Raw genomic sequence first — 15024 nt, forward strand, 5'->3', positions numbered from 1 at the left:
GGGATTTGTAAGGAGGGCGTAGGGTATTAGGGCGTTGAGTACGTCAACACGGGATATATTTTGAAAACAGTTTCCTCCCTAAGCTTTCAACATTGAGCAATACCCGTCTGTTAACGATGACAACAAACTAATTCATATCTATGTATTAATTTGTTTGTTAATAATGTACTTTCTTTGTTTTAGATTGCTATAAACACGCCATCCAATCATAGCTTCCATACTGAGAACTCCACCCGGCATTTCGAAGGACTCAGAGAGATATAATAAACTTTAAAAGGAACTAATATGTTATCGTTACTTGCACAGGCGCGAAGTGACATCGTCGTTAAGGATGTAGGAAGGTAAAAAAAAAGAATATATACAATTTCATTTATCTTCGTATAAAGAAAAGAAGGTTACGCAAACATTTAAATGCATAAATAGTAAGAAGAAAATTCGGATGTTATGGTAGGAAAACCAAACCAGTTTGTAAAACTTATCACAGTCTACGGTTAGCAACTTTGGGTAGTAATGGAAACGTCATGAGTAATGAATTAGAACCCAGCCACTGGCTCAACGTTGAATAAAAATCATCAGTCATAGTTGTGTAGAGCTATCTTCGTCAGGCCAACGGCCTTTTCAAAGAGAGCAGAGGAGCAAACATAGGTTGTGGCAGCCTCTTTCCCTTGGGTTGGGAAAATGCCTCTAAAAGGCGGAACAGTCACCAACCAGCGTCATAAGGATGCAGACGGCAGCGTAAACCACTCCATAGAAGACACATAATTCGTATCCACAGGGAGAGTGTCCTGTAATGGAAAAAGCTTTAGTGACCGTCTCTCCAGACTAGTCTCCCAGTCTGGGTTCTGGAAAGGGGGAAGTGACGAAGAGAAAAAGATTGAATATGTAACGAAATGGTAACACTGTGTGAGTAGTATCATGCAATTTAAGATGTCTTAAAATGGTGGAGAAGCTAGAAGATCTGAAAACGAAAACTCAGAGATGCATTCTAGATGGAGTTGGGTTCAGTGCAACGGAATTAAAAGAAGATAAGGTCAGACAAGTATAGGAGCGTATTAACAAGAACAGAGAGCATTGTTATGAGAGTAGGTAGAGCGTGATTATTCGCCAACAGTCCAGTGATAGCGTTTTCACATCGGACTCAACAGGAAATCCACGTCAATAACAATAGTTCATCTACACTTGCTGACGTCAGAAACAGAAGATGATGCGACAGAGATAGTGTATGAAGACTTTGAAGTACAATGTGTAAAGGGAGATGAAAGTATAATATTCTTGGTGACTGGAACGCTGTAGTATGAAGCAGAGTAGAAATTAAAGTGACTGGAGAATTGGTATCGGTATACGGATGAAAAAGGAGGAAGACTAACTTAGTTTTGGTTATCAAAGAAGGTTTGTGGAAGATTCCAACTGGATCACATCATCGGGAGACAGAGATTCTGGAAACAGATGGTTGATTGTAAGGCACATTTGGTAGCAAATATAGACCCAGACCACAAATTAGTAATGGTGAAGAAGTGACGGAAGTTTAAGAGAATCTTAAGAATCACCGAGGAAAGGAGCGGGTACTGAACAGCTGTGGAATGACGATATACGTTTGAAGTTCCCTAAGGCTGTAGATATTGTAATAATGAATATCACAGTAGGCGGTTGGGTTCAAAAGGAGTGGAGCACCCTAAAATGAATAATTAAGTAATTTGAACAGACATATATAAATACTACGGAGATAACTGTGTATAAACCTTGGGAGAAAGAAGAAATCAGTTGAGCATGGAAAGATGGAAGTACGAAAATACTCAGGAAAAACAGTAATACAGAATAATAGGTCACTGAGGAATGAAATAAATAGGAAGTGCAGGAAAGCTAAAGAAAAATCTCTGCAGCAAATATGTGATAAAATATAAAAACGAAATGTTCGTCGCAATGACTTCCACAATACAGAGAAGTGAAATCAGACATTAAAAAGGCATCAACATTAAGAGTACTAAAGTAGTACGAGTGTTACGCGCAAAGTAAAGAACGCACAGGTGGAAAGAGTACATTGAATGTGATGTGTTGGCAGATGTGCCAACACCTTGTAGTTAGAGGAGGCCGAAATGCACGCTATAATCTAACGCAGATTGGCGTGAGGTCTGGAACAGGATACGTAATGAATGCTATAAAGACAAGTACGTAGCTGCTGGAATACTTAACTTTAATCCATCCTTTGTATACAGCATTCTTGATGATACAAGTGAGACTCTCTCTAGAAATGGTTAATGGCGCCTTGCTAGGTCGTAGCCATGGACTTAGCTGAAGGCTATTCTAACTATCTCTCGGCAAATGAGAGAAAGGCTTCGTCAGTGTAGTCGCTAGCAAAGTCGTCGTACAACTGGGGCGAGTCCTAGTACGTCTCTCTAGACCTGCCGTGTGGTGGCGCTCGGTCTGCAATTACTGACAGTGGCGACACGCGGGTCCGACATGTACTAATGGACCGCGGCCGATTTAAAGCTACCACCTAGCAAGTGTGGTGTCTGGCGGTGACACCACAGAATGTCCTTACGAGAGGGAGAAAATATCTGATGACGAGATAGAAGAAGAAATTGGGGTCAATACGGAAGACATACGGAATCCAGCTATAAAATACCTGGGCTGTTATATTCCTACGATTTCTGGTTCAACTTTATACGTGAATTTAATAATTAACCGACTGTATGTGTTGATAATTTAGCGAAGCGAATGATGACTGAATCGACTGAGAAGAATGATTGTTATGAGATCAAGAACTGTATGTTTTATTACGAATACTGAAGAATTATGAAGTCTCGTAATTGCACACAACTAAGCCACATTCTACAGGCCATCATATGTTACCGATCGCTTTCACAGTGAAACTTACACGGTAACATACCGCAGCGCGAATACCCCTTTTGAGAACTGATACGCAAAACAGCCTGCGAACTAACATCCGAGAGATGTTCGGGCTGACATTTGGTTCCTTTTCATCGAAATGTCTTGGCTCAAAGTCGTCTAGGAGTTGAACCGCACGTGTCGCATTACACGTCCTAAATTACACACTTCTAACCCTTTGGTTAAATTGTCTGACTGATGGCAAGTTGGCGAAATGCAAAGTTAACATAATGTATAATTACAGTAATAATAATATCGGGAACTAAATTAACGACCCATAAATGATGTAGGCCACACAGCTGCGATTTGTTTAGAATAATTTTTATTCAGAAAACAAACTAATAGTGAAAGTGGTCGTATTTAGAGTTACGGTTACACTCGATCGCATATCCATTTGACACATTTCGATCATTCACAATCTCATCGCGAAACACAAATCCGATACTCCACACGAAAAGTCCCGCGATACCACACAACCCAAGATCTTCTAAGTCGTTTCACTTCCTAGCTGGCTAAAGACTGACTGCCCGCTTTCGCGTCTCAATCCGAACTGTACTCTTTGGTGTCTTCAGCCGAACTGTCCGCTTTCGCGTCTGCATCCGCACGGTATCTGCCCTTCCCCGGCCGCGTTTCCTGCGCGCCGAACATCGTCACTCAACTGTGTGGGGCAGTTACCTTTCCTGAAGCCGTCCACCTGATTGGCTACAGCGTATTCTACATTATTTTACATTTCAACATATTTAAACAATCAAAGCTTGAGCACTTTCACTTCCTAAATAAAGCAACAGTAACATCCATTACATAATAGACGTTAAATACTTTTGCACAAAACCAATACAATTTCCTTCTTAACTTTGAATGTCACGGCCAGTAGCCTTGCACCAATGTGCTTTCTGATAAATAATTAAAGAAGAAAGTAAGAATTATGCACTAAGCTTTACAACAAATATTCTATTACCTAATGACTCAATAAGGTGTCATGCTGTCATCGTTCATTGAGTTATGTGAGGAGAAAATGATGGTCTGATGCTTAACTGAAAATACTGATGTTTTAAATTTACTATATCCTTTAAACAAAAAAGTTACAGTGTTGATATTTACAACATTTGTCATTTAATGATGCGTTTCTATAGGAAATGTTGGTCGTTAAGATCGACCATAGCGTTCGGATTTTAGCATTCAGGTCTTTGTTGCAAAACTTGTTAATTTTACTTTAACAGTAAATCCTAAACTGTTATAGGTATAATCAATATTCAAGTTTTATTGGAATCATCAAGAAGGATGGCTGATTAAAATTACCGTGGCTTAATTCCCTGCTTTATTACAAAAATATTGTTCAAATGGCTCTGAGCACTATGGGACTTAACATCTGTGGTCATGAGTCCCCTAAAGTTAGAACTACTTAAACGTAACTAACCTAAGGACATCACACACATCCATGCCCGAGGTAGGATTCGAACCTGCGACCTTAGTGGTTGCGGGGTTCCAGACTGCAGCGCCTAGAACCGATCGGCCACTCTGGCCGGCTGCATTATTACAGAATTAAATAGTTTTCATAAATGTTTCCCTTTATGGCCGATCTTAGGTCCGCCATATTTAACACTGCTACGTCTCCTTGGCCACAGAAACCTACTTCTGGGTTTCCCTATGACGTAGGTTCTCGTTTGTCTGACTCGCTCACTATAGCGCTTACGCCTCAATAGACGTCGGTGACTTTCCCCATCTCGTTGTGAATTGCGCCCTTTGTGGCATCCGGTCCTGGACAACAGGGTTATTTCACACTTCTTGAAGGCTGAATCTTTCGGCCATATACTTAAATGAGACGAAATGGTCGTTATCTCACAAGCCTAACAAGTCAGTTCCCAGACTGCTCCGACGAAAATGCCACACTCGCCCTCGTGTCGGGCGGCAACAGTTACCATACCCTGAAATGCATCGCCTGCAATCACAGATTATTTCGTACCTCCGATCTCGACTAATCCAGAATATCTATGATACATATAATATGGAATCACAGATCGACAATTCTGCCATTTCAATAAATAACTGTTTTGAAATATCTCCTCGTGTGATGGTACCACATTGTACAGTGCTTCAGTCAGGGTTTAAGACGGCTTTGAAGGACTTAAGATCCAATAAGGCGGAAGGGATAGATAACGTTCCTTCGGAATTGCTAAGTGACAATCAAAACACTATTGAACTTCGGGTGTAGAGTCTGTGAGACTCATCAGACTTTCGGAAAAATATCATCCACACATCATCGACAGCAGAAGACTGTATCTGCATCTACATACATGCTCCGCAAGTCACTCTACATACATGCTCCGCAAGTCACCATATGGTGCGTCGCAGAGTGTACCCTGTACCACTAGTAGACATTTTCAGATTAGTAGTGTGCTGCTCGAAACAGTCACCTTGGTTAAATATTAGGAAACTGTGGAAAGGGGGCCGCATATAGGACTTAATGATGCCCATTGTTGAGTACTGTTTGAGTGTTTAGGACGTGCACTTGGTCGGACTGACGGAAGACATCTAAACAACTCAGAGGAGTTGCTTAGATGTCTTCCGTCAGTCCGACCAGGTGCACATCCTAAACACTCAAAGCCGCCCGGAAATAGAGCGAAAGGAAAACGGCTGCCTTTATGCATCCGTACAAGCCTTAATCTCCATAATCTTATCTTCAAAGTCCTTACACGAAATGTACGTTGGCGGCAGTAAAATCGCTCTGCAGTCAGATTCAAACGCCGGTTCTCTAACTTTTTCTCCATAGCTCCCCTCGAAAAGAACGTCGCCTTCCCTCCAGTGATTACCATTTGAGTTCCCGACGCATTTCCGTAATATCTGAGAGTTGTTTGAAAATACCGGCTACAAAACCAGTAGCCCGCCTCTGAATTGCTTAGATGTCTTCCGTCAGTCCGACCAGGTGCGCACCCTGAACACTCGAACAGTACTCAAGAATGGATATCTCTAGTGCCTTTACGCGGCACCCTTTACACTGTTTCCTAATATTTAGACGAGGTAACTGTTTCAAGCAGCACACTATTAATGCTGTGTTTGAACATTATGGCTTTGTTTTTCCTTCTGATCTGCATTACCTTACAATTATCTACGTTTAGACCTACCTGCAATTCATGACAACAACTAGAAATTTTGTCTAAGTCATCTTGTATCCTCCTACCGTCACTTGACGTCGACACCTTCACGTACACCGTAGCATCATCAGCAAACATCCATAGACTGCTGCGTATCCTGACCGCCAGATAATTTATGTATATAGAAGGCAATTGGGATTCTAGGAACGAAAAGCAAGCAGAGAGGCAGTTCTAAAGTTGCAATTGATAATGGAATATCTTAGAGCACTTTGCTCCAGCAAACTACACTATTCATTACACAGTGGCTGCAAACCGCCATCAGTGGCCTTAGTTTTCCCCTTAAATTCACTTAAATCACTGACTGAGCCTATCTTCACCTATCATACCTTACATCGAAACTTCCAATCCCAAGGATTAGACATTGTCAACAAAAACGCCTTGCAGAAGATAATAAACAGTTGGATATCATTCGCCACGTTGAAATGGTGATGCTCATCGTTTTCTCACAACGTCATTTATTGTATCTGGATTTCTTCACACTCAGAGTGCAGAAATGTTGAGGGTGTGGACACCATTAAACGGCAACATGGTCAAGGAGTTGCGTATTTGACTGGTAATCAAAACGTCGTGGGTTCCTGTATTCGAATCTATACACTGCTAACATTTTTAATAAAATTCGGCGTAAATGGCGGCCGTAAGCTTCTGGCGTAAGAAGTCACCCTCGTTCTTCCACCTGCCTTGTGAAAGACGGTCGAAGAGTTGACAGAGCTTCAGAGCGCTCACTTGAGCTTGTGGTGGGGAATTGCCCCTAAAAGACAGAACAATCAGCTGTGATAAATTGTGTGAGGATACACAGGACAATGGAAACTACTTCGTTAAAGACACAAAAAATGTATCTACAGGACATGTGGCATGGGATTCGAAAAGTGTTATCATGATCTCGCCATTGGCCAGAGATTCCCAATTAGACCATTCGGATCTCCAGGAGGTGACTACCAACGGGACGTCAGCATAAACGAGCAAAAGAGCTCCAGTGCACGACTGGAGTGAGTAAATTGAAGTGAAAGTAAACAAAGATTTCTGGTCCGACGAATGTAGGTTGGTATCATAAGCAACAGAAAATGGTATAACGGGAGCAGGATTTATTATGATTGGCAAGGTAGGAGAGAGTAACTGTGAACAGTTCAATGATACCGTTCTTCTCATCGGGATCGACATCAAACAAACGCCGCCAACAGTAGTTCAAGTATATTTGCCAATGTCGCAGGCAAAAGATGAAGACATGGAGAAACTATAACACTGAACGCGTGATTCAGTATGTAAAGGAAACTGAAAATGAAGTAATCATGAGGGACTGGAATGTGACAGTGGGGTGCATGAGAAAAAAGTATACGAAAGAACTTGGGGGGGGGGGGGGGTGCAGCAGGAATGAAAGAGAAGAAAGACTATGGAGTTGTGTAACAAATGTCAGATAGTATACGTGGAAATGGAGCGGAGATATGGAAATATTCCAGCTGGATTGTGTTATTGTCGGACAGAGATACAACAATCAGATGCAGAATCGGATAACAGTTTAGTGATGATGAAGGGAAGACTGAAGTTAGAGAGAATCGTGAAGAAGGAAGTGAAATACTGAAGTGCTGAGAAATGATGAGAGCCGGCCGAAGTGGCCGTGCGGTTTTAGGCGCTGCAGTCTGGAACCGCGTGACCGCTACGATCGCAGGTTCAAATCCTGCCTCGGGCATGGATGTGTGTGATGTCCTTAGGTTAGTTAGGTTTAACTAGTTCTAAGTTCTAGGGGACTAATGACCTCAGAAGTTGAGTCCCATAGTGCTCAGAGCCATCTGAACCATTTTTTTTTTTGAAATGATGAGACAATTTTCAGTGTCGCTGAAGATGTGAATATTGAGATAATGAGTAACACAATAGACAGCTCAGTTGAATAGCAGTGGACATCTCTAAAAACAGCAGTCACAGACGTTGGATAGCCAGATATACTTATAATGAAAATGACACCTTGGTTAAAAGGAAAAACACCTCAACTGATTGACAAAAAATAGACGTACTACAGTACTCTGGGAAAGACATGATACCTAAAAATAAATTGCTTAGAAATACAATAAATAGGGAAGCCTAGGTGAAAGAGTTGCAGAAAAAAATGTGATGGAATAAAGGAAAGGTGTAGTCTTTCGTCCCTACTGTTCAGTCTACAGATCGTAAAAGCAATGACGGAAATACAAGACAGGAATAAAGAGTGCGTTTAACATTTTGGATGAAAGAATGTCAATAATAACGTTCGGTGATGACATTGCTATTTTCAGTTAAAGTAGCCAAGAGTTACAAGAGGTATTGAGTGTAATGAAGATCTAATGTCTACAGAAGATGGAATGAGAGTAAACGGAAGAAAGACAAAAGTTATGAGAGGTAGCCGAAATGAGGTTATCGACGAACATAAATTCAAAACTAATCACCACGAAGCTTACGAAGTTAAGAATTTCTGTTTCTTTGGAAGCACAATAAGACATTGCGGATTTAGCAAGGACGACATATAAAGCGAACTAGGATCGGCAAAGATGGAATTCCTGACAAAGGAAAGCCTTCTGGTATCAAACATTGCCCTTTAATCTGAGGAAGAAGTTTCTAAGATAGTACGTTGGTAGTACAGTATTGTATGGTAACAAATCATGTGCTGTGGGAGCAGAAGCAAATCTATAGTTTGAGATGTGATGCTATAGACGTATGTTGAGAGTTTGCTCGTCTGATAAGGTAAGGAATGATGAGATCCCCGGAGAATCGCCGCATAAAGGAGCATACCGGTAACAATGACAAGACGAAGGGATAGGGTGGTAACGCATATGTTAACTCCCATGGTATTATAAGAAGCTGTAGAGGGTGAAAACTATAGAGGAAGACAGTTTGTTTGTAATACAAACAGAGGAGGGTGGGAGAAGGGAAGGTATCGTCTGTGTGACGTTAGTGTGACGTTAGCGGACACCTCTGTACATGCTCCCGGGGAAGGGGAGTTCAACAAATGATGTCACTGCCCTCTGTAGTGATGCTGCAGGGGAGAGGAGTGAGGGATGCAGCGGTTTAGGAAAGTCAGGAAACAAATCTGGTGTTAACAGACGTCTAGGGCATCGTAACTGTAATGCTGTTTCAGTTATATAATGGTCGCAGATTATAAAACAATGCGTTTCGTTTTATACTATGAGAAATTATATTAACAGTCTAGCTTAAAGTAAAGGACAGTCATGTTTATAAGGGAAATAGAACATAACATAACACCATTTTCACTACAGTTTGGAAGCGAGTTGTACATAGCTATTACGAGAACATTTCCCGACATTTTCTGTTTCGTTTTTGTTTGACTAGATTTTCAATGTAAGGACGAAATGTTTGAAATATCTGCGGTCGAAGACTGCATGTTAGGCAGTGAACTAACAGCATATTTCGGAATTTGAACTTTGCTAATTTCGAAATAGGAAAGAATTGTTCGCACACATGAGTCGAAACGAACATACATAATATCTAGGCAGCAAGTGCGGTATAACCTCGGAATTCTGGTTTGGCGGACATGCTTGTAGCAACCGGCTAGATCTTTCTTGGGATTATATTTATCCTTCAACAAATATTCAAATTATAAATTCAAATTTTACATTTCATACCTGGTATGGACGCTGTTAACAGACATAGCAAAGAGGCTGCAAACAGCTGAAACGTAGTGGACAATGTTTCTGCACCTTGAAACCAGGACTCAACCTAGATACGAAGATTTCGTACGAGTTGCGCGTATTCTTCAGAGAGAGTAATATCTGGAGTATCCACGTGCGGCAACTGAGAAAAATGAGCAGTGCGTCCAAAAAAGGTTGGTTCGTCCACAGATACAACGCCACTTTGAAATTTTTGATTCGATAGCACATATCTGTTGAGATGGAGTGAGGTATTTGAGTCGTTCAAATGACATATTATACCAGAAGTAAAAGGTTGGTCACAAATTCAGGGTCTTGCAAATGAGGGCAAGATGTAAGTGATTAATCATCAATAATGGTCTTTCGTCTCTTAACTCGAAGAATCGAACTAACACCCTACCCACAATTAACCAGCGCACACTGCAGTCGAAATTTGATAACTGAGTTCACTATATTGACCCACATTGTTCAAGAAAAGTTTTAAACTATATCTGAGGCCTCTTGGTTGAATGGAATCTGTAGCTTGTACCCCGGTATCCATAACATTTTCCACTTTAATGTACTTGGCGCAAAGATTCTGTTAATGAAGAATGCAGTGGATTGCAATGAAATCGTGTGTTGGACCTGAGCACGTTTCGTATGTTCTTTCATTCGAGTTATTAATCTAGTATGGACTCCTACCATCCACGGAGCCGCATCTGTAGCGACTGGAAAACGCTTCTTCCACGTCAATCCAGAGTTTTCAACAGCTCTTTCATCACTTTTGAAAAGGTCCAATCCTGTGGTGTTGCCCTCAAGGGAACTAAGTCCAGTTATTGCTCCATGATGTTCAACTTGTCATTGACGACCCTAATGAAAGTAGCTGATTGCGCAGTACTTGGTATGTCTACATCTACATCTACATCTACATCTACAGGACCAGGAGCACCGTTCTTATCGATAGCTAAGGAATAACGTACAAACTCAGGTTGCTTAACAACAAATATCTCTTGGATATGTACACGCATTTCCCGAATACGTCACACAGTAGTCTCAGGAGACAAACTTATTTCTTCTGAGGCCATCAGAGTCACTTCTTTCGCAAACTCTCCTTCAGTAAACGGGCGGTCTTTCATGGTTATACGAATAGCTATTTTGTGGCTATGATGGAAAGTCGCTTATCTGCTTTAATAGTCCTGAAGATCAGCATGTTCATTAAATTTCGATATTACGTTGCAACGTTCTTCTCCTTGATATTTCTCATATTCATTGGCGTGGAACACAGCATAATATTTCTTATTACTCCGTACATCTTTCTTACGTACGAAACACTTTGCAACTAGACACGTTGCACGAACAGAAAAAAATTTTCGCATACAGACAGAAAACTTGGCTGCTCCGTTTTACTTGTGCTCGCCCTGTTATTATCATCGAGAGATGCGCAGCTGACTGACCCCCTCCAGTCCCGTACTTGCAGCCCCGTCTCTCTAGGCAACACTGTAGTACACAGCTCTCGGCTGACATCAGGCGAACTGACGGATTTGTTGTTCATTCCGACACGTGACGCGGCATGGAACTGGCTCTGAGCACTATGGGACTTAACATCTATGGTCATAAGTCCCCTAGAACTTAGAACTACTTAAACCGAACTAACCTAAGGACATCACACAACACCCAGTCATCACGAGGCACAGAAAATCCCTGAACCCGTCGGGAATCGAACCCGGGAACCCGGGCGCGTGAAGCCAGAACGCTACCGCACGACCACGAGCTGCGGACGGCATGGAACTGTCCTCGTCTAGAAGACATACAACACATTATACAGGTCGTAGGCCCCAAGTGCTATTATAGGATGAAGAGGTTGGCACAGGCAAGGAAATCGTGGCGGGCCGCGTCAAACTAGACGGACCGATGTAAAAAAAAAAGAGGAGGAGGATCTTAGGAAGGTGATTTTTTTTTTAAAAAAAGAAGGATCCTAGGAAGGTGTTTCAGGACGATTTACTGCGTAATACCTGCTTCTCGGCACACGTGAAATCAGAATGTGTCAGTGGATAATAACATTCTTTAACATGAACAAACGCAGTCGCGACCGCGAAAAACCTTTATTTTGTGTTAATTGGTTTCGGTCATTGTGTTACCACTAAATCAAGGCTTTCGCGATCTAGACTGTTCGTGCTCATTTTAAAGTACTTTTCGCCAGGCAGCTGTTTTCCACGAGGAATGTACTCAAATATTAATAACGTTCTATGTCTAGTCAGATGTTCGTACAGAGGATGATGGCGGCGGAATGACGGGATGTGTAGCTGTCCATGTAGCAGTTGCTACCTCATCAAAGCACAGGTACGCCTGCCTGTTCCTCGGCAAGGGAGGCTGCCTCAGAATGGTGGCAGTGGCGGTTATGACCTTGCGTATAACGTCATCGCAATAATGTTTTTTTCCTGAAGAACGCACTGAAAAACGACGAACTTTCGATTGAAAATTATGAGTATTGCAACTCTTCACTGAATGGCCCTCAAAGGTTTAAAGTGCGTATCTTTAAATTTTATTTTCGTACGCTGGCACACAATGATTCTACCCGTCACACAAAGTCTCACGATTTCTTTACACTTCACAACTCATATTCTCATCCAAGTTCATGGGGGATCTCGATGTAAGATATCCATTCAAGAGCCAAAGAACCTGATGCCGTGCAGGGTCCCAGCGAGCACGCAGAAATGCAGCAACACGAGGCGGCATGGACTCTACTAATGTCTGAAGTAGCGCTGGAGGTAGCTGACACCATCAATCCTGCAGGGCAGTCCATAAATCTGTAAGAGTACAAGGGGATGGAGATCTCTTCTGAACAGCATGTTGCCAGGCATCCCAGATATGCTCAATAATGTTCATGTCTAGGGAGTTAGTCGTCCAGAGGAAGTATTTAAATTCAGAAGAGTGTTCCTGGAGCCACTCTGTAGCAATTCTGGAGGTGTAGGGTGTGACAGTGTCCTGCTGGCATTGTCCAAGGTCTTCGGAATGCACGATGGACATGAATGGATGCAGGATTAGGCAGGATGCTTGCGTACGTGTCATCTATCAAGTCGTATCTAGATGTATCAGGTGTCCCATACCAGCCCAGCTGCACTCGCCTCACATAATTACAGAGCCTCCACCAGCTTAAACAGTCCCTGCTAACATGCAGGGTACATTGATGCAAGAGGTTGTCAACACACCCGTACACGTCCTTCCGCTCGATACAATATGAAACGATACTCGTCCGAACAGGTAGCGTGTTTCCAGTCATCAACAGTCCAATGTCGGTGTTGACTGGCCCAGGTGAGGCGTAAAGCTTTGTGACGCGTAGTCATCGAGGGTAAACGAGTGGGCCTTCGCCTCCAAAAGCTCTTTTCGATGATGGTTCGTTGAACGGTTCGCACGCTGACACTTGTTGGTGGCCCAACATTGAAATCTGCAGAAATTTTCGGAAGGGTTGAGCTTATGTCACGTTGAACGATTCTCTTCAGCCGTCGTTGGTCCCGTTCTTGCAGGATGCTTTCCTGGCCGCAGCGATATCGGACATTTTATGTTTTAACGTGATCCTGGTATTCACATTACACTCGTGTGATGATCGTACCAGAAAAACCCATTTTTATCGCTACTTCTGATTGCTGTGTCGCATCGGTCGTTCAAACGCACTTAAGTTTTGATAACCAGCCATTGTAGCAGCAGTAACCGATCTAAGAACTGCGCCGGACACTAATTGTCTTATACAGGCGTTGTCGACCGCAGCGCCATATTCTGCCTGTTTACAAATCTCTATATTTGAATACGCATGCCTATATCGGTTTTTTTGGCGCTTCAGTGTATTTCCATAGGCTCCCATAGTGAGTGTAAATTTCATTAAAACATTTTGTGTGTGAATCAGCGTCATTGCAAAGAACTGCAACTAAGCCAAAAATGTTTCTACCGCCGGTGCAGCGGTCCTTTGAAACTGTTTTGAAGAGATCGCTGCAAAGACAGTCGAAACGTTGATTGACTAATTCTTTACTGTTTTATTATCACGCGGCATAATCTAATTTGATTTTGTCAAAACTGTGTAAGTCAATTTTCAATAGTTCTTTGTGAGGCGCATATAATATCCGTAGTTGTAGTCACTGACGTTATATCAGTCTTAATTGTATCACTGGTGCTATGAAAAACGTAAATAAAGTCCTAGCTAATTCTTTTCACCATCCACACCGGGTAATATAATTTTCGGATTACAGTGTTACCTTCCTAGGAACGTACAAACGACATATTTGTACTTCAGAGTTAATATATTTGTAGAGCACATACAGTAATATGAGGTGCCAAGATATAATTCCAAATTTATGCCACTGTTTTGGAAATGACTCCTGAGAAGAGTATACAACAGTCCTAAATTAACGAAGTAATCATAAAAAGATATTCTTGAGTCTGAGTCATGTAGTATAATGTAGTTGTGGAAATTCCGTGAAACCACAGACTGAGAAGAAATTTGGTTTGAATAGCAAATAAAGCATTGCTTCATGCTAGATGAATGAGAAAGGCAAAACTGAATCACGTGCAGTGGAGGACAGAATCACTTTAAATAAAAATAAATAAATAAATTATTGACCACGAACTGAAATTGCTTGCACAAAATAAGAAATCTCTAGATAATCTAACACCAACTAGACTACAGTGAAAAAAATCCATGTCTTACCTTTCATCATTATCCGCCATTCTAGCCACTAGAATGTCGGGTACTTGGTCGATGTTGTGGAGAGCGAATACTGCAGATACGTTAATGTGTGGAAACTTAGCTACCGGCAGTACCAGTAAACGACGGTTTACTCGGGTGACGGCCAGCTTGATTGCCTTGAGGAATCGGTCGACACCAGCGGTGGCGCCGCGACATCTAACCACCAACCCTCGGCAGTCAGCGTCCAGAGCGGACACCAGGAGGCGCTGTACAGGAACGTCTCCACTGACCAGCGATACTCGTACTATTGTGCGGAACCACGGATTTAAGAACGCTAAACCCTCTGGAACATCCGACAAAGCAACTATACACTTGTAATTGCCAAATTCCTTCAAGAGAATTGTAGACCCCATTTCACGTATTAAACTATCAAAAGAGCTGAAGTCCTCGTTCTGTAGTACTAGACGGCCATTGCACAGCGAAATTCCTAATGTTGCCATCATTAGTATAGAATGCATTGCCTGTAGAGTATGGGAAAATTTATCCTGGTATTAAGGACTGTGAGTAAACCAATATTCTTTTTCGTTGAGGGTTCACCCGGTTACCGATAAAATAATTTGATTTAGATTACCTCAATATCTAATTTTATTCTGTGTCTCGGCCTTACGGTTCGCTTGACGCTCTCCAAATGCGTGGTCTT

The 15024-nt window shown here is 42.0% G+C and overlaps 1 protein-coding gene across 1 annotated transcript in view; it reads right to left on the reverse strand.

Moving 5' to 3' along the window:
• The window catches only part of LOC126159753 (glutamate receptor ionotropic, kainate 2-like), a 69144-nt gene extending 54320 nt beyond the window's left edge, over positions 1-14824 (reverse strand). The window contains exon 1 of the mRNA XM_049916573.1: positions 14346-14824. Within this exon, the coding sequence (XP_049772530.1) occupies positions 14346-14824 (479 nt within the window). The remainder of the gene's footprint in view (positions 1-14345) is intronic.
• Positions 14825-15024: the final 200 nt, after the last annotated feature.

Source organism: Schistocerca cancellata, chromosome 2 (assembly GCF_023864275.1).
Source record: "Schistocerca cancellata isolate TAMUIC-IGC-003103 chromosome 2, iqSchCanc2.1, whole genome shotgun sequence".
In the NCBI taxonomy this organism is placed as follows: Eukaryota; Metazoa; Arthropoda; class Insecta; order Orthoptera; family Acrididae; genus Schistocerca; species Schistocerca cancellata.